The following is a 17,009-nucleotide window of genomic DNA, read 5'->3' as shown; positions in this document are numbered from 1 at the left end:
CCCCTTGCTCAGGGCTGCTGGCCTTCTGCCCCAGACCCCTTCTTCCCGCTGCCACCCACCTTCCCAAGACTCCCGCTCCTCTCCCCAGGGGTCAGCCCTGTGGGGGAGGCGCCGGGAGGAGCAGCCTGGCTGGCGGCTGCCTCCCTGCGGCTCACCCTGCGCTGGAGCCCTGGGCGGTGGCCCCTGGAGGGTGAGTTGGGGGTGCTGAGCACACGTCCCCTGTCCTGGCACCAGGCCCTTGAGCCCTCTCCTGCTTCCCACGTCCCCACGGGGACGGTCTCCATGGTGACACGGAGGGTGGCAGGAACCTTGAGACCCAGGACGGAAAGCCCTGTAGGCAGGGCGTCGGGAAGGTCGGGCGGTGCCCAGCAAACCCCCCCCCCCCCCCCGCCTGCCCTGGCAGTCACATGAGCGCGACGGTCACGTGACCGCATCCCGCTCCCCACAGAGATGGGCGCTCGGCCGCGGCCAGCCCGGCCCTGGGCCCTGACCCTGCTGCTGGTGCTGGGGCCGCGCAGCCTGGAGGCTGGGGGTGAGTGCGGGCCCGCGGGCATCCCCCACCCCGCCCTGCGCACCCCTGCGCTGAGCACCGCACCCTTCCAGCCCCCAGAGCCCCGGAGAGCGACTTCCGGGAGGGCTACTTCGAGCAGCTCCTGGACCATTTCAACTTCGAGAGGTTCGGCAACAAGACCTTCCCCCAGCGATTCCTAGTGTCAGGTGAGGTCGCCCAGAGGGGGCGGGTCGCGGGCCCCGGGGGTCCTGCCCCTCGCCTCACCCACCCCTTCCTGCCTCCGCCCGACAGAGAAGTTCTGGAAAAAGGGCAAGGGGCCCATATTCTTCTACACGGGCAATGAGGGGAACGTGTGGTCCTTCGCCAACAACTCGGGCTTCATCCAGGAGCTGGCGGCTCAGCAGGAGGCCCTGGTCGTATTCGCGGAGCACGTGGGTGCCGGTGGCGGGCGCGGGCCGGGAGGGCAGGCGCGGGCGTGGGGAGCCCATCTCAGTCCCACCGCTGCCCCCTGCAGCGCTACTATGGGAAGTCACTGCCATTCGGCGACCGGTCCACGCGGCGCGGGCACACAGAGCTGCTGACAGTGGAGCAGGCCCTGGCCGACTTCGCCAGGCTGATCCGCGCGCTGCGGCGCAACCTCGGGGCCCATGACAGCCCCGTCATCGCCTTCGGTGGCAGGTGGGTCCTCGCCCCGCTGGCTGCTCCCTGAGCCACGCATGCGTATGTGGCCCCTGTGGAACCTGGAGGTCTCGGGGCCTCCCGGGGGCACCGTGGGGGCTGGTGCTGGGGAGGCTGGGGTCCTGGCCGCCACGGCCCAGCCCCCCTGTGTCCCCGCCCAGCTACGGGGGGATGCTCAGCGCCTACATGAGGATGAAGTACCCCCACCTCGTGGCCGGCGCGCTCGCGGCCAGTGCGCCCGTTGTGGCTGTGGCCGGCCTCGGCGATCCCTACCAGTTCTTCCGGGACGTCTCGGCGGTAAGCCAGGGTTCTAGGGCCCCGGGGCTGGGCCAGGCTGTGGCAGCTGCAGCCACAACTCTTCTCTCTGCAGGACTTTGAGGGCCAGAGTCCCAAGTGTGCCCAGGGCGTGCGGGACGCCTTCCGGCAGATCAAGGACTTGTTCTCGCAGGGAGGTGAGGAGGCATGTCCCCTTCCCCCTGCCCCTCCCTCGGCCCCACCCACACCCAAACCGCGTGGTCCCGCCTCCTCCTGACAGCCTATGACACGGTCAGCCGGGAGTTCGGCACCTGCCAGACACTGTCCAGCCGGGAGGACCTGACCCAGCTCTTCGGATTCGCCCGGAATGCCTTCACCGTGCTGGCCATGATGGACTACCCGTACCCCACCGACTTCATCGGGCACCTTCCCGCCAACCCAGTCAAGGCAAGATGCTTGCTCCCAACTCCCGGAAACACGGGCAGGGATCTGGGCAGGGCAGTGTCCGAGGACAGAGAAGTGCCCGTGGAATGGCCAGTGCTGGATGGCCCAAGAGCTCGTGGCCACTCTGGAGCCCAGGACCAGGGCAGGGTCAGCTGGGAGGGGGCCGTAGGCCAAGCGGGGGTCTTTGGTTGGTTTCCCTAGGTTGGCTGTGACCGACTGCTGAGTGAGAGCCGGAGGATCAAGGGGCTGCGAGCCCTGGCTGGTGCGTCTGCCCCTCAGCCCTGCGCCAAGTGTGGGGGGTGGACATGCCTTGGGGGCCACAGGCCATGTGGAGGCGAGGAGCACCGATGTTCCCAAGCAGTCAGTCCCTGGCCCAGCTTGGGTTGGGGGGGGTCCGTTCCACAGGTTCTCTGAGAGGCCCTGGGCGTGGGCGGGCAGCACTCCCAGCCACGCCCTGCCCTGTGTGAGGTGGGGGGCCATCCTGGGGGGGGAGGAGCTGCCCGCACGGACCCCAGGAGTTCCACACCTTGCTGGGCGCCCTGGCCCCTCCAAGGGGCAAGGTGAGTGTCCAGCCCCGGCCCCGCCCCTGTCCACCAGGGCTGGTGTACAACTCCTCGGGCACCGTGTCCTGCTACGACATCTATCAGCAGTACCAGGCCTGCGCGGACCCCACAGGCTGTGGCACCGGCTCTGATGCCAGGGCCTGGGATTACCAGGTATGGGGCTGCTGGCTGCCTGGGACTGCCCGGGACGGAGGTGCCCGATGCGGTCCCCTACCCTCCTGACCTCGGTGTGGGGCGTCCCGCAGGCCTGCACCGAGATCAACCTGACGTTTTCCAGCAACAACGTGACAGACCTTTTCCCCATGCTGCCCTTCACCGAGGCGCTCCGCCAGCAGTACTGCCTGGACACGTGGGGTGTGTGGCCCCGGAGGGACTGGCTGCAGACCAGCTTCGGCGGGGACGGTGAGGCTCGAGACGGAAGCACCCTTCCCTCCGCCCCACGCAGACTCGGCTCCCTGGTCCGGCCCTGTCCCCACCCGCGTGTTTGTCTCTTGCAGACCTCAAGGCCGCCAGCAACATCCTCTTCTCCAACGGCGACCTGGACCCCTGGGCGGGGGGCGGGGTGAGTCACAGCCTGCGGGCTGCTGCAGGGCGCTGGGCTCTGGCCAGCCCCGGGGCCGTGCTGGAGGCTCCCCGTGGGTCTGCCAGCCTCCACCCCGGGGTTCTCTGCGGCCTCCGTTTTCCTTCGAAGGTCGTCTCCTCCTCCCTTCTCTGGTTCTTCCCCTTGGACTACCTTCGAGGCGGGCGGCCAGAGGGAGGGGGAGAACCACGAGCAGACTCCCCGCTGAGCACAGAGCCTGATGGGGTGCGATCCCACTACCCCAGGGTCAGGCACTAGCCAGAAGCCAGAGTCGGATGCTCACGGACTGAGCCCCCCAGATGCCCCCTCCCCTTGCTGTGAACTGACGGCTGGTGCCCTAAGCTCCAGCTCTGCTTCCTGACGAGGCAGCTCGAGGCCAGGCTGTCCCTGGGAGCTCCTGCTTCAGCTGCACACCGGGGGGACGCTGCACCCCCGTGGGGACACAGCCCCCGACAGGCCGCAGCGGGCGGGTGGGGTGCAGGGGTGGGTTGGGCCAAGGCCCACGGTGCAGCGGACGAACGTCCTCCGACAGATCCGGACTAACCTGAGTGCATCAGTCCTCGCCATCACCATCCGGGGCGGCGCCCATCACCTAGACCTGAGGTGCGGTCCCGCCCGGGACGGGTGCTGCGTCTGGCCCGGACCGGTTGGCCGACGGGCCGGGGAGGGCCGGGGCTCAGCCTGCTGCCCCACTCAAGCCCCCTGCCTGCTCCTTAGAGCGTCTCATCCAGAAGACCCCACATCTGTCCAGGAGGCTCGCGGGTTCGAGGCCAGGCTCATCCACAAGTGGGTGGAAACAGCCAGACGTGAGCAGCGGCTGCAGCCGGCCCAACACGGGGGACTCGGAGGTCGAGTGCTCCCCAGCCGGGGACCAGAGAGGACATCAGGGCAGCATCTCAGGGCTCTGGAGTGAGCGGCCGCGGAAGCGTCAGGCAGCCCGGGAACTCGGTGTGGGCTGAGGGAGCAAAGGTGAACACAGACTAGCAAACCAGCTGCACATTTAATAAAACAGCCCTTAATCCGTGTGTGGTCTCAGGGCATGCTGCGGGGGGGGGGGGGGGGGGGGGGACCCTGCAGCCAGCCCAAGTGTCCTTCCCAGCACTCCCACCCAGCCATGACTCTGGGGGGGCCAGGCCTGGGGCTGCAGCTCCTCCTTCCGGGCAGGGCACAGTCCCTATCCCCCCTGGGCTCGGAGAGGCAGGTGTGTGGCGATGGGAGGTGAGGTAACAGAGCCCACTTGGGAGACAGGCCCTGCACCCCATTCCAGGCTCAAGAGACATGGTGTCAGGGGTCAAGAGTACAAGGCAGCCCCAAGGGCAGCCAGTGGACACGTGCAGTGTTGAGACAACCGGGAACACGGCCAAGAACCCAGATCCTGCCACGCACTGGGAGCCTGGACCACCTGAGGCACTGTCCACTAGCAGGGGAGACCCTGGCAGCTCAGTGTCCCAGAGAGAGGACCTGTGCCTGTGAGACTACCTGGTCGTAGAAAAAGGGTCCCCCAGAAACCGAGGTTCATCTTTGGAAAAGTGCCCCAAGTCGGGGCTTGGGTGCAAGTGGCAGGCTCCCATGGCCAGGTAGCAGGGCTACAGGGACACCTGCACCTACGGACACGGGCCCAGAACGCAGACATCCCTGGGATGAGCAAGGGCAAGGCGTCAGGTACCATAGGAATGTGGACTTCATGTCTGGGTCCCCAGACTGCTGGTCACAGTGGGAGACCTGACCTCCGAGCACAGAGTGCGAGGTGTGCCGTGACCACAATGGCTAGACCCCGACCACAGCTGAGCACACAGTCTCGCACACAGCAGAGATAAGAGCAAACCTACTTTTATGCTGCCTGGAAAGTCCATTGTACCAGGTGGTCCGGGAGCAGGACGCGCTCGCCTACCCGCCCCTCCCGGCCCTGCAGGGCCAGGGGGGATCCCTGAGTCCAACGTGTAAACGCCACAGCCCGCCAGGTGCCCGGTCTCGGAGGAGGTCAGAGACGCCCTCAGACCCTTGGGTCCGGGCATGTCGCAAGCTCTGCGACCACCGGCTGAGTCACATGTTGGGCTGTCCCTTCAGCTCTGGTCACTCCCATGATGGTGGGAGACCCAGCGCACCCCCGGGGAGATGACCAGTCACCTGGGACCATGAAGCCTGGACACCGGCTAACGGTAAGACGTTCAGATACGAGGAATGTGAGTCATGATTCCAGTTTCCTTAGGAAGCAGGAGGCTCCCCTAGTGGACGGGACCACCGTGATTCATGGGGCTCACGTTATAACACCATCGTCACAAGAAGCTCAAACAGGCTGCCTAGTGGTCCTGCCCACCCGTGAGGCCCTAAGATGCTCAGGCCCAGGAACCCCTGGTGTCTCCATTCAGCCAGGCCTGGACCACAGGCAGCCGGCCGAGTGCAAACTACAGGGCCACAGGCCAAGGACAGTGGACCGACCCAAACCAGGGGTCTACAGACAGGCTTCCATAAACGCAAGACCTGGGACATCCTGGGGCGGGGCCCATGGGGCAGTCACGCGCCGCCCGGCGGGGCCCAGATGGGCAAGGGGTGGGCCTCGGTGTTGAACACGTAGGCGTCCAAGCTGAGCAGGCTCGGGTCGTCCGAGAAGAGCAGATACAGGTACTTAAGCGTCTCCCCCAGAAAGAAGCTCTCCATCTTGTCCCTGGGCTGGGGGTTGAGGGGGTCCTGGACGTTGCTGATGGAGGAGTATCCGCCCGAGGGGACCTGCACAGGGCCGAGATGGCGGCGTCCAGGCTGCGGCCACAGCCGGCTCCCCACACGGGCTCGGCCCATGGGATGGGACCAAGGGACACCCCAGCCCCGGAGGCCTAGGTGCCCCCGACTCCAAAGGCCACGGCGAGCCTGCCCTCCCCCATGCCCGCAGCCCGGGGCGAGGGGCCAGCGGAGCGGCGGGCAGGCAGCTCACCCATGTGTACGTGTTGAAGCTCCGCAGGATCTCCCAGCCCCAGTCCTGGTACTTGGGGTCCCCCGTGAGGCGGTGCAGGTAGAACAGACTCTCCACCGTCTCGGGCCGCAGCAGGTTGTGCCTGTCGGCCGGCTGGGGGCAGGCGGGGCGGGACACGGGCTGAGCTCAGACACGGCCCCGACGGCGCCCCCACACCCGGAGCCCGGCCCTGGCTCACCTTGACCTGCACGTCCTTGCGGTCGTTCTGGGGGTACAGGTTAAAGTGCACGATTTCGGGGCTCAGCCCGGTCTCCATCTGGCGGTTCATCTGGTAGCAGGTGTCCATGAGCGCCCGGGCCAGCTCCATGTGGTCAGCGGGCAGGCCGTGGTGGGCGCCCAGAGCCAGCGTCCCTGGCAGGAAGCACACCAGGTGGTCCTGAAATCAGAGCGGGTCCTCACCACGGCGGAGTCTGTGGCCGCGTGGGGCGGGGGTGGCGGTGACACCGGGGATGGCGCCTCCTGTGTCCCCAGGAGTCAATGAGCCCGAGCGGACACGTCGCAGGGTCCACTCGGGCAAGCGACTCAAGTACAGGCCCAGCACGTGAGGCTCCACGTGAGCAGGGGAGAGGCGGGGGAAAGACACCCCCTCCCGGGGGAGCAGACGCTGACCTAGGTCTCCCCCCTCCCCTACCGACACCAACTGGCTGCCGCGGTGCTGCTGGCAGGAGACCAGGAGCTGGGCCCAGGGCACAGGGGAGAGTGAGGGTCCCTGGGAAGCGGTGGGGATCAGGGGAGCGGTGCCCGGGACCCAGGGGGAGCAGCCAGGGACCCAGTGCAGACCTCGGGTCCCCCTCAGCTCCCCTACCGCCCCCACCCCAGCCCAGGCCACGCGACCCAGGCGCATGCCCACGGCCCGCACTTCGGGGCTCTCTGCAACGCCCTGGCTCACACGTCGGCCGCAGCTCAGGACACCACCTGGAGGGGGTGGGGTGGGTGGGGTGGGGTGGGGTGGGGTGGGGTGGGGTGGGGTGGGGTGGGGTGGGGTGGGGTGGCTGAAGCCCCGCCCGCCCGCCCGGGCTGGCTCGTGCGCACACTCACCATCTTGGCGCTGAACCGGCCGTGGGCGAGCTCCCCGACGAAGGCGAGCTTCCCGGGCTCAGACCTGCGCAGCAGGTGCCTTCGGATCCCCTCGATGGCTTCCAGGTAATCTTCCAGTAACCTGGGCAGGGCGGCAGGCCCCGTCAGCTCGGGGCCAGCCGGGCGCGCGGCCCCCTCGCCCCGGCACCCAGGAGCGGCCGCGCGGCCGTGAACCACCAAGCACACGCTAGTGGCTCAGAGCCCTGGCCCCGTCTGAGGCGGCACCAGGCTGGCCCGGAGCTGGGGGGTGTTCCTCTCAAGCGCCCCGAGGGACGGCCCGAGACCGGCCTCCGCACAGCCCCAGGACCCCGACGTCCCCACCGGCTCCCGGTGTGACGCCCCAGTCTCTGCCCGCAGCCCCGGGGGTTCTGGGTGGCGTCAGCCCCAGGCTCGATCGCCGAGGGTTTCCGGTTCCCTCCCGGGGGGGGGGGGAGGGGGGGGGGGGGCCGATTCTGCCTCCCACACCGCACGGTGCGGCCCAGGCCGCCCTCTGCTGGGGGGGGGCGTGTGTGCACGGTGGCCTCCACAACCGCGCAGCCGGTGAGCGGGGACCCCTCGGACAGGCCCCGACCCCGGGCCCCGCCTGGCGCTGAGGAGCGTGGGCCTCAGCGACCAGTCAGGTCCCCTCCTCCTGGACACGAAAGGCTGTGCCTGGAGGGAACACACACGCTCCTTGCGGAGGGGCCGAGCGCGGGCCGGCACAGCGGCTGCCCGACCAGGAACCCGGGACATGGGGAGCCGCGGGGAGCCGCGGAGACCCCGCCCCCGCCGTGCAGCAGAACCCGGCCTCACTGGGTCTCCTTCTTTCCGCCCTGGACCCACTGCTTCAGCAGGTACTCGTAGTAGCTGTCAGCCCGGGCGCCCAAGGTGAACACGCCCATGTGGGTGAAGAGGCCGCTGTGCGTGTTGATGAACATGGGCACCAGCCCATCCTTCTTGCCGGGCAGCGAGTGCACGCGCCGCGTCACCTCCTCCGCGGCCTCCTGCGGCAGACGGCGGGAGAGCGGGTGTGAGCGAGGGGGCGGGCGAGCTGCACAGAGGGGCTGCGTCGGCTCGCCCCCACGGGACGGACCCGCTCCCCGCCGAGGAGGGAGCAGGCCGCCGTTCCGGCCCACGGCACCCCTTGCCCAGCTGCCACCGACAACGGCTTCTGAGACGGACCCAGGCCCCGCGGCGACCCGGTCCGAGCCCGCACGCGTGGCCGCCCCGAGGGCCCCACTCATCTTGCAGACGGCGGGGGCCCCCCCGGGGGGGAGCGTGTCCGATGACCGCGGGCCTGGCCCCCATGACCCCCTGCCCAGGCGCGGCCGGCTGCTCCCGCTGGCTGGAGGGAAGGCGGGCACGTCGGCTTCCGCGCCCGGGCTCGCGGCTCACCACCGCCGAGGAGCTCCTGCGCACCCTTCAAGAGCCAGCCCACCTGGGCTGCTCCGAGCTCCCTGCCGGGCCCCCGCGGCACCTCCGCTCCCCGGCTTCGTGTGCATTCGGTCAGCGCGCCCAGGAGCCCACGCGGGGAGCCATTTTCTGGGCTCCGCCAGACGCACGCGCCCACACCCACCCACGGAGTCCTCTCGGGTCGCCGGCCACCACGGAGACCCGGCATCGGGCAGGCGCCCGGCTGACGCCCCAGCAGCAGGGCACGTGTGGAGCCTCTGGACTAGGCGCCGACGACGGGACAGCCGCCACGCCGTGGACAGGCAGGGAGGGCCCCGCACGCCCCGGTCTCCCCAGGACACACACGGGGCCAGAGAGCGGCCGGAGAATGCCGCACCCAGAAAGCAGATCCGCGGCCGCCCGAGGCAGGCCCACGGACAATGCGCGAGCGGCCACGCGAGAGCCGGGGGCCTGAGCGTGGCGGGAACCTGCTCCTGGGCGCACGCCTCTTGTGACACCCACGTCGGACACAAACCGACGGGCAGGGCCGGCCAGCACCTAGATGGCTCGGGCCCCGTCCACATGGCGGGGTACCGCTGGGGGCGGGAAGGGACACGTGGGATGCGCGCCACGACACAGACGTAACCCGTGGGCGCCTTCCACGCGGATGCGAACGTCCCCCGTGGCGACCAAGCCCTACGCGGGCAGCCTGGGCCAAGCCCTGTGCGGGACGATCAGAACCGCACACACACACACACGGGGCACAGCGCTCACGGCCGCGGCCCACTTCCAACGGGGAGGATGTCGTGCAGGCGTCAGAGCTCGCCCACGGCTGCATGGTGGGGGAGGGGGAACGCAGTGCCACGGACACGTGAAGAGTCACGATTTCACTCCAATCACGTCTCCGTTTTTCTAAACAAAGGGAGAACGCCGGCACGCTGTGCCGAGTCCCGAAGCCCCCCCTCCCACCCCAACGGCGAGGAGAGCGGCTCCGCCGGGCAGGGCCGGGGACTCACTGCCAACAAGGGCCCACGACGGGCACGCGGGTCAGGAAAGCCCCAGCACAGCTCCCTTCCTCCTGCCTCGTGCCGACCTGGCTGGACGCCCAGCCCCGCGGGCGCCGCTGCCCCTGACCCGACGGCACGTGGGAGGTGGGCGGCTGGGACCCCGAGGACACGGGCCTGCTGCAGGGCAGGGCCGGGGCGAGGACTCAGCCCCCGGGTGCCCACTCGACACCCCGGCCTCTGTTGTCCCCGGCAAAGCGGGATCTGCTAACGAACCACGGGGAACGGGAGAGGAAACGAGAGGGGGGCGTCTCGGGGCGGCCCGGCCCCTCGTACCTGGAACTTCTTATTGCCCGTGAGACGCGAGAGCTCCCGGAACTCCAGCTGAATGCTCGTGACCTCGGCCACCGTGCTGTCCGAGGTCCAGCGGGGCGGGTGGGCGGCCCCCGTGCCGATGTTCACGTCCGAGTACGGGATCTTGGAGGGCGTCCGGAACGCAGGCATGAGCCGATTCCCAAAATCCTCCTGATGTGCAGCACAGCGGGCAATCAAGCCTCCCTGCCCCACGGCGGACGCGCCCCCGTCCCACGGGGCCAGCCCATCCCCCGTTTCCGTCCAGTCACGCAGATGGACGCGGGACTTTACTGGCCCCGCGTGGCCTCCACGTTCCATGGCCACCAAACCAAGCTGGCCCTGGGGAGCTCCGAGAGCTCGTCCCTGCAGGCCGCGGGGAGACAGGCAGGGCGACGCCGCTCACGTGCGTGTGCGCCCACGAGGCTCCAGCAGAGGAGCGGGAGCGCTGGGGACAGGACCCCCCCGCCCCGCGCCCCCGAACCCCTCTCCACCCCTCCCTCCCCGGATCCCGGGAGCCGGGCGACAGCCGCTCGCACGCCCACGCTCGCTCGGGCCCGTCCTCCCCGCGGGCACCGGGACACTCACAGCCTTCTTCAGGAAGAGGTCGTCCCCGGACAGGTGGTAGGCGCTCAGAAGCCCGCCCAGGATGCGGATCGTGCTCTCAAACAGGTTGACGTCCACGTCCTTCTGGAACCGCAGCTTCTTAGACACCCACTTCCTGGCCTCTTCAAACTCTGTGACACGAAACGGTGTGGAGAGGGGAGCGGATCGGGGGGCCTAGCGTGCCCCTGTGACCTCTCGCTCGGGGGCCCCGTGCATTCCTGTGTCTCTCTCTCTCTCGCTCCCCACCGCAGGCTCGCCACGTCCGGTCCCGGGGCGAGGGGAGGAGCCCCCGCGACTTCAGGCACGCAGAGAAAGGGAGCCCGCGTGCGTGCGTGAGCACGGGCCGTCGGCGGTGGACGATCCCGGTACTAAGGGCCGCGCTGAGTGATTCGGCGGGAGTCTCGGGCCTCCTCAGACAACTTAAAACACGCCTCTGAAGAAGTCCCGGCTCAGAAATAACCAACGACGCGTGGTCCCCGTGCCACCCGATCAGCGTGGCGTGAGGGGGACGTGAGGGAGAGAGGCGGGGCGCGGACGGCCCGTGGCATCACGTGCCGCCTCCCGCCACAGGGCCCCTTCCGGCTGCGACAGGGGAACCGGCTGGAACCGGCCCTGGACGCGGACGTCAGGCGGGAGAGCCACCACCCACGCCCAGCGCGACGGATCCTGCCCCCACGAGAAGGGGGCGCGCACCAGATGGGAACGGCAGCGCCTCGTTCCCCACCCCCCCCCCGCCCCCGCCAACAGCTCGCTTGCCCCAGAGTCACCCCAGGAGAACTTGGCCGCATGCGAGGGAAGGAGCGGATACCTTTTTTCAGGCCCAAAATCCACATGGTGTCCAGGGCGTCAATCAGCGTCAGGCCCAGGCCAAACCACTCGCTGAAGGACCTGGACACAGGTTTCAGCTCGTCGTGGCCCCAGGCAAACTTGCGGTATCCGGCCCACGCGTGGCGGAAGGCGTCGATCACGGCCCTCTGGCGCTCGTTCGGGGAGGCTGGAGGGAAGAGAGCTGGTCGCCAGGACCGGGGCCGTCAGGGTTCAAACAGGGCCCCTCTGGAGCCCCACACGGAACGGGGTCGGGGAGCAGCAGGGGACAATGCCCAAGGTCGGGTCCTCACGGCTGGACGCAGCTGCCAGGGCGGCGAGGCCTCTGGGGCCAGCACGGGACAGCGCGGTCTCCCGTGTGCCTCCGCGGGGGCCCAGGGGCCACACGCCGAGCGCCCGATGGCTGCGCTGTGCCCTTCGGCCGGTAGCATCGGGCGTGCTGGCTGGCGGCTGCCGACCTGGAGGGGAGCGCCTCATCTCCCGGGTGCCCCGTCGCCCCTCCTCGGCCCCGGGCGTTTACGAGGAGGACCTAACAGCGGAGCAGGTGCACCCACGGCTGCGCTGGAGCCTTTCCGGGGTGCCCTCACGACTCGTGTGGGGGACGAGGTTTCTGCCCTCCACACCGGGGAGGACGGGGCACAAGTGACGGAGCCACCGCGTGGACACAACCGTGCGAGTCGATGGCGGCACCGCACATGGGCGCTCGGTGCGGTCTGAGGCCCATCCGTGTTGACACCCACGGCGCTGCCGTCTGTCCTCTAAGCCACACGATCGCTCGGTGTCCCCCACACGTCCCCCTTCCTTCAGAGGCAACAGCAATTGGGACCAGAGGATCACAGCCTGGGCCCCGACTCGCTGACCTGGCACGAGCCCCCGCTCCCCCAGGCCCATTGCCCTGGCCGTAACCGGCCCCGCCTCAGCTCTGCACGGGGCTCCCGACACGCCTGCGCCCAAAAGGCCCTCCACCCCGGTGCCACCGCGTCGGACCGCGCACACCTGCTGGGACCCGTTGGGCCTGGGTGGAGACGCAGAGGGGTGGCTGCGTCTCCACGTTCCCCAGGCGCCTCTCCCCAGCCCCTCGTGGCACAGACGCAGGCTGGGAAACGAGTCTCTCACCCACATGGGCGGCCAGGGGGCTGCAGTGATGGGCCGCCAAGGAGCCCCGTGTCCTCTCCAGGCTCTCAAGGGATCTGCGGCCCGCCCGGGTGTCACGGGGGACCAGCACTCGGAGGGACGGCAGGTGCTCCCCCTCTGGGCATCCACGCGCCCTCCTCGTCAGAATGTCCAGGTGAGGCCCAACAGGGTGCCCGTGGGGTCTTACCTGCCTGGTTCTGAATCCTGGGGGCCTGGGAGGAAGGTCTGGGGGGCGCCTCCGCCTTCCTCGTAGGAAGTTCGGTGCCCGGCTGCGGCTCAATCACCGCTCCCCGCCAGCTTCAGGGAGAGGAGGAGGAGCAGTCAGCCAGCCTGAGGGCGGAGACGGAAACGCCCCCAGGTCCCAGCCACCCGGCGGGGCTCCCTGCTGCCCGCCACTCTGGGCCGGACGAGCAGGAGAAGGCTGGGCCTGCCCCCCCACCAGGGTCCCGCCCTGGACCCTGCCTGCTCTGAGAGCAACGTGTACCTCAGACGTTGCGCTCACCCTCCTCCTCTTTGGTTTTCAGAAAACGCCAGACACGCGGGCCTCAGCGTTTCTGCACGTCCAGCCCCGTCTCTGACGCTCCTCGTACCTGACCACCGTTCTCCGTGTGTTTTCTTCCCGACGAGCGCCACCCACTGCCTCGTCCCTCCACTTGGTGTCGTCCTGCCTCCTGTCCTCGGAGCCTTTACTGGGGGCTCGAATCTGCAGGCTGGGAGGTCCCCGTCGGAAATGCCTTTGAGGCTTCTAGATAAAAACAAGAGTCACCCGTGAAAACAGCTCAACTGCCTGTGGGCTGCCCTTCCTTTCCCCCCGGGACGCTCCCCAATCGGGCCCAACCCCGGGGAGTGTGTGAACCGGCTGGCAGCACACGGCCCCAGAGAAAATCCCTTTTGTTTCTCATCACGACACGCAGATTTGGCCGGGAGATCCCGACTCGCCATCTCCTGGCCCTGGCCGACAGGGATGGAGACGTGCCAACGGGCTGGCACAGCCCTGGATGGCGGGTTGAACTCCTGGTCCGGGATGCTCCCAGGCTGTCACAGACCCTAAAGGTAGCAAGAGAGGGTCAGGACCACGCCCCCGCGGATGGAGCCGCAGAGAGAACACGGCCGCGGGCCCGTGCCCCGGGACTCCTGCGCTTCACCCTTGGGATACTGTGGCGAGGGCTGGGCGCCGAGTCCAGGGACGGAGCACCGGGGCCGGGAGCAGCCAGTGCTCGACAGAGGGCGGGACGAGGCGCCTCCCCCAGAGGACGGGAGGAAGGCCCCTTGCGAATCGGGAAAAACCTCTGCTTCTCAGCGTCCACGGGATCGGTGACGACGTTCACGAGTGACGTGGCCGGGAGAAGGGGGTCTGGCCGAAACAGAGCCCCGAGGCCGGCCCAGGTCTGGGGGACCAGTGCTGGAGTCCGAGCAAGAGACAAAGTCCAAGTGGCCTCCACCCGGGGCTCCCAGTCCCCAGGCCTGGACCAGGGGAGGTGTGCATATTAACCCCGTACCGTCCAGGCCCCTGCTGGACACCAGAGACTGGATCACGGACCTCCCGAAACACCTCTGGAAACATGTCTCTCCGTGGGGAAACACGCCAGGCTGGCTCTGCCTTCCCAACCGTTAGGGCGGAGACCGTGTGCGAGGGAGGGACCAGAACAAAGAGTAAAAGAAAAGCCGCCTGCCCTCCTTAGGCCGGAGAACACCCGCTGCTTCACACACAGCTCCCGAATGAGAGTTTGGAGCGTGGCCTCCTGCGGCTCCCCAGGGCAGCCCCGTAGGGCCCGGCCTGGACTGATCCCGGCCCCCTGCCCCCTCCAGACCCGCTGAAGCTTCAAGTCCCTGAGCAAGCCCAGCTCCCCAGGCCTTGGGCACTCTCATCCAACTCAAGCCCAGCTCTCCGGACCCTGCCCAGCAGAGAGAACCAGCAGTCTCACAGCGGCTTCCCCGACCGCGGGACCGGAGCCAGCCTTATCCCTCCCGGCGGCCACTGCTCTCCCCTCGCAGGAGGTTCACCTGCCCCCCGCCCCCCTCCCCACCCCCCGCCAGCCCGCAGCTCCTCGAGGCAAGGGACAGGCCCCTTCTGCTCGCCGGCAGACCCAGGACCTGGCGCGCCAGCAGGCGTTCCAGAAGAACGAAGCAGACGGTATTCCTCTTTCCCGCCCCAAGGGTCATCCTACGGGCCCAGCATAAGGAGCGTGAGGCTCAGACGTCACACAGACGGAGACAGAGAGACATCTTCCCCGTCTACCCGAAACGCCACACGCTGTTCCGAGACGCCTGCGGGACGGAGCCCAGGGGCGACCCCACACGTAGGTCACGCGACGTACCTGCGGTAAGACGCCCGGGAGGTCCTCTGCTTTCCGAGGAGCTGGCAAGACGGGCGGGTCCACTGGTCTCCTCTTCCGCTCTTCCGCGGACCCGCCGTTCCCCGCTAAACGAGAGAGGTGGTTTTGTCCCCAGCAGCCCACACGGCCCGGACAGACTCCGAGCGTGTCGCGCAGCCCGTCGAGACAGGCGAGACTCCTCACGACAGGACAGCGTGAGCCCCGGGGACAGCCACGGAAACGAATCCAACGACGCCAGAGGAAATCCAGCCTCTCTGAAAACCCTCGGCAGCTCCCGTCCTTCGCCCCAACCCACACCCCACGAACACGTGGCCTTCAGCTCTTCCCTTCCAGGGACCACAAAGGGTAGGGAGCAGGCCGCTGGCTTGAGCGCCCCGCAGCGGCTCCTCAGCCTCCCTGCTGCAGGCCAGGGCCCCAACAGAGAAAATCACCAGGACTCCCCACACGCTCCCCAGGACTCCGCGGGGGCTGCGGGGGGGGGGGGGGGGGGGCGGCGCGTTCCAGACCCTGGGTAAGACGTGTGCGCAAGTTCCGGGGACGCGTCTGGACCGGGGCTGCGACCTCCAGACCTCCATTCCTCTGCGAGGCACAGGGCGTGGAGGTGCAGGGACTCAGCCAGGCTCCGAGGAAGCCGGCGCACCACGGGAAACGCACAGCCACCTGCCAGCCCCACAGCCGCCAGCGCTCTGGCCCTCGACCTCCCGCTTCTGCCCTGCCGGCCCTCGGGGACACACGCAGACCCGGCCAGGCGCATGTGGGGCCGATACCTCGCCACTGGTCAGCCACGCTGGCGTAGCACAGGAGCCCGCAGAGCATCAGGAACGTGAGCAGGAAGAGGATCACGTTCCGCTGCAATCTCGACAGCTGCTTCCACTTCTGAGGGACGGAAGGGCAGGGAGGCTCCTCACTGAGAGCGACCCGACCGCGGACCTCCCCACCCGCCGCCCGCCCCGCGCGGCCAGGCGCTCCCCGGGCCCGGGGTCTGCCCCACGGGAGGTGCCCTCCGGCCGGGACGGACCAGCCCCCGCGCGGGCAGAGCACAGACGCCCGCAGCGGGCGCGCGCCGGCTCCGACTCCGGCCGCCGGCGGGACCTCGCCTCTGCCCAGACGTGGGGGGCGGACGCGCTGCAGCCCGAGGCCGCCGGGGACACGCCGGCCCGGGCGCGGGCACGGGCGGGGCTCCCGCCTCGCCGCCCCGACCGACGGCTCTCGGCGCGGGGCACCGCGCGCCGCCCCCACGCCGCAGAGCCCGCGGTCCCAGAGAGGCGGCCGCAGGCCGGCCCAGCGCGCCCCGGCCCGGCTCCCCGGCGGCCCCGCGCCCCGGCGCCTCACCCTCCAGCACGAGCGCCGCCGCCAGCTTTTGCTGCCGTCGTAGGTCCGGCCGGCGCTCAGCGTCACCGAGACGAAATCCCGACGCGGCGGCGGCGGCGGCGGCGGCGGCGGGTACATGACAGCGGCGGAGGCGGCCCGCGCGGCCCCGCCCACTGGCGGCGTCAGGAGGCCGGGCTCTGAGAGGGGCCCGGGGCTTCGCGGGTCCGACACCCGCGAGCAGCCATCGCGGCGCCGTCAACACCACGCCCATCGCGAGCGCGGCCAATGCGCCTGCGCCGCGCCCTCCTCGCCCCACTGCGCCTGCGCCCGCCCTTGCGGGCCCCGGCGCGCCTGTGTTTACGTCCCACTGCGCCGGCGCACGACCGCCCGTGCGCCGTGACCTCACGCCCTCCACGTTTGCCGGCCCGCGCCTGCGCCCAGCTCGCCGCCCGGCGCCCCCTGCTGCGGGGCTCGACTCCCGGTCGCGGCCGGACGGCCCGGCCCAGAGCTAGGTGAGCCGCGGCGGAGTCGGGGCAGGCGGGGCGGCGGCTCTCCAGGTCCGTCCCCGGGGGGCGCTGGCCACGCTGGCCACCCCCGCAGCCCGCTGTGCGCGCGGCCCCGCTCCGCGGAGGTGCGGAAGGGCGGAGCGGGCCCGCGGCGCCGAGGAGGGTCTGCGGGGCTCCCGGCCCCGCAGTCCGGCTGCGGCCCTTCCGCGTGGGCCTCCCGCGCGGCACCGTGGCGGAGCCTGCCCCAGCGCGGCGCTCGTGCCGTCCGGTCTCCCTGCCTCCTAGAGGCCGCCGCCGCGGGTCTGTCCCCGCACCCAGCTCGGGGGCCGGCGGTGCCCGAGCGCATCCGTCCCTGCACGTGCGGTCGGCGGGAGCCCTGCCCTGGAGCGCTGGGCCGGGGGGCGGGGGCGGGTTCTGGGCCCACCCCCAGGTGGCGGACCCGCGGGCTTGTCTCAGGCCGCCCGGAGACCGTGGGGGAAGAGCTGGGCG

At 69.9% G+C, this 17,009-nt stretch overlaps 3 protein-coding genes across 5 annotated transcripts; 1 reads left to right on the top strand and 2 right to left on the bottom strand.

Moving 5' to 3' along the window:
- The first annotated feature begins 389 nt into the window (after positions 1 to 389).
- DPP7 (dipeptidyl peptidase 7) lies at positions 390 to 4,051 on the top strand. Of its 2 annotated transcripts, none has more exons than XR_007122360.1 (13): positions 390 to 532; positions 604 to 717; positions 803 to 942; positions 1,026 to 1,189; positions 1,351 to 1,486; positions 1,560 to 1,641; positions 1,725 to 1,891; positions 2,090 to 2,150; positions 2,486 to 2,604; positions 2,729 to 2,853; positions 2,949 to 3,013; positions 3,564 to 3,634; positions 3,749 to 3,827. XR_007122360.1 is itself a non-coding variant. In XM_047700617.1 (13 exons), exons 1-13 carry the CDS (start codon positions 451 to 453, stop codon positions 3,942 to 3,944), a joined length of 1,554 nt encoding a protein of 517 aa, XP_047556573.1. In that variant the 5' UTR covers positions 390 to 450; the 3' UTR covers positions 3,945 to 4,051. The 2 variants fall into 2 exon arrangements, 1 of the variants encoding a protein (XP_047556573.1); XM_047700617.1 differs by having other exon boundaries at positions 2,697 to 2,853; positions 3,749 to 4,051.
- A 794-nt stretch (positions 4,052 to 4,845) lies between these two features.
- Positions 4,846 to 16,298, bottom strand: MAN1B1 (mannosidase alpha class 1B member 1). Of its 2 annotated transcripts, none has more exons than XM_047700615.1 (13): positions 16,036 to 16,298; positions 15,471 to 15,579; positions 14,686 to 14,789; positions 12,958 to 13,112; positions 12,555 to 12,664; positions 11,217 to 11,417; positions 10,391 to 10,539; positions 9,788 to 9,976; positions 7,869 to 8,059; positions 7,038 to 7,158; positions 6,178 to 6,375; positions 5,961 to 6,092; positions 4,846 to 5,758 (listed from the first exon to the last, which is right to left on the bottom strand). In XM_047700615.1, the coding sequence occupies exons 1-13, from the start codon at positions 16,150 to 16,152 to the stop codon at positions 5,546 to 5,548; spliced, it is 1,989 nt and encodes a 662-aa protein (XP_047556571.1). In that variant the 5' UTR covers positions 16,153 to 16,298; the 3' UTR covers positions 4,846 to 5,545. The 2 variants fall into 2 exon arrangements, with proteins under 2 accessions (XP_047556571.1, XP_047556572.1); XM_047700616.1 differs by having other exon boundaries at positions 11,217 to 11,402.
- On the bottom strand, positions 16,197 to 17,000 carry LOC125083766 (translation initiation factor IF-2-like). The gene is made up of 2 exons (XM_047700640.1): positions 16,666 to 17,000; positions 16,197 to 16,631 (listed from the first exon to the last, which is right to left on the bottom strand). Exons 1-2 carry the CDS (start codon positions 16,864 to 16,866, stop codon positions 16,197 to 16,199), a joined length of 636 nt encoding a protein of 211 aa, XP_047556596.1. The 5' UTR covers positions 16,867 to 17,000.
- Between the last annotated feature and the right edge of the window lie 9 nt (positions 17,001 to 17,009).

This window comes from Lutra lutra, chromosome 13 (assembly GCF_902655055.1).
Source record: "Lutra lutra chromosome 13, mLutLut1.2, whole genome shotgun sequence".
Lineage (NCBI taxonomy): Eukaryota > Metazoa > Chordata > Mammalia > Carnivora > Mustelidae > Lutra > Lutra lutra.
This window is presented reverse-complemented; position numbering and strand designations above follow the sequence as displayed.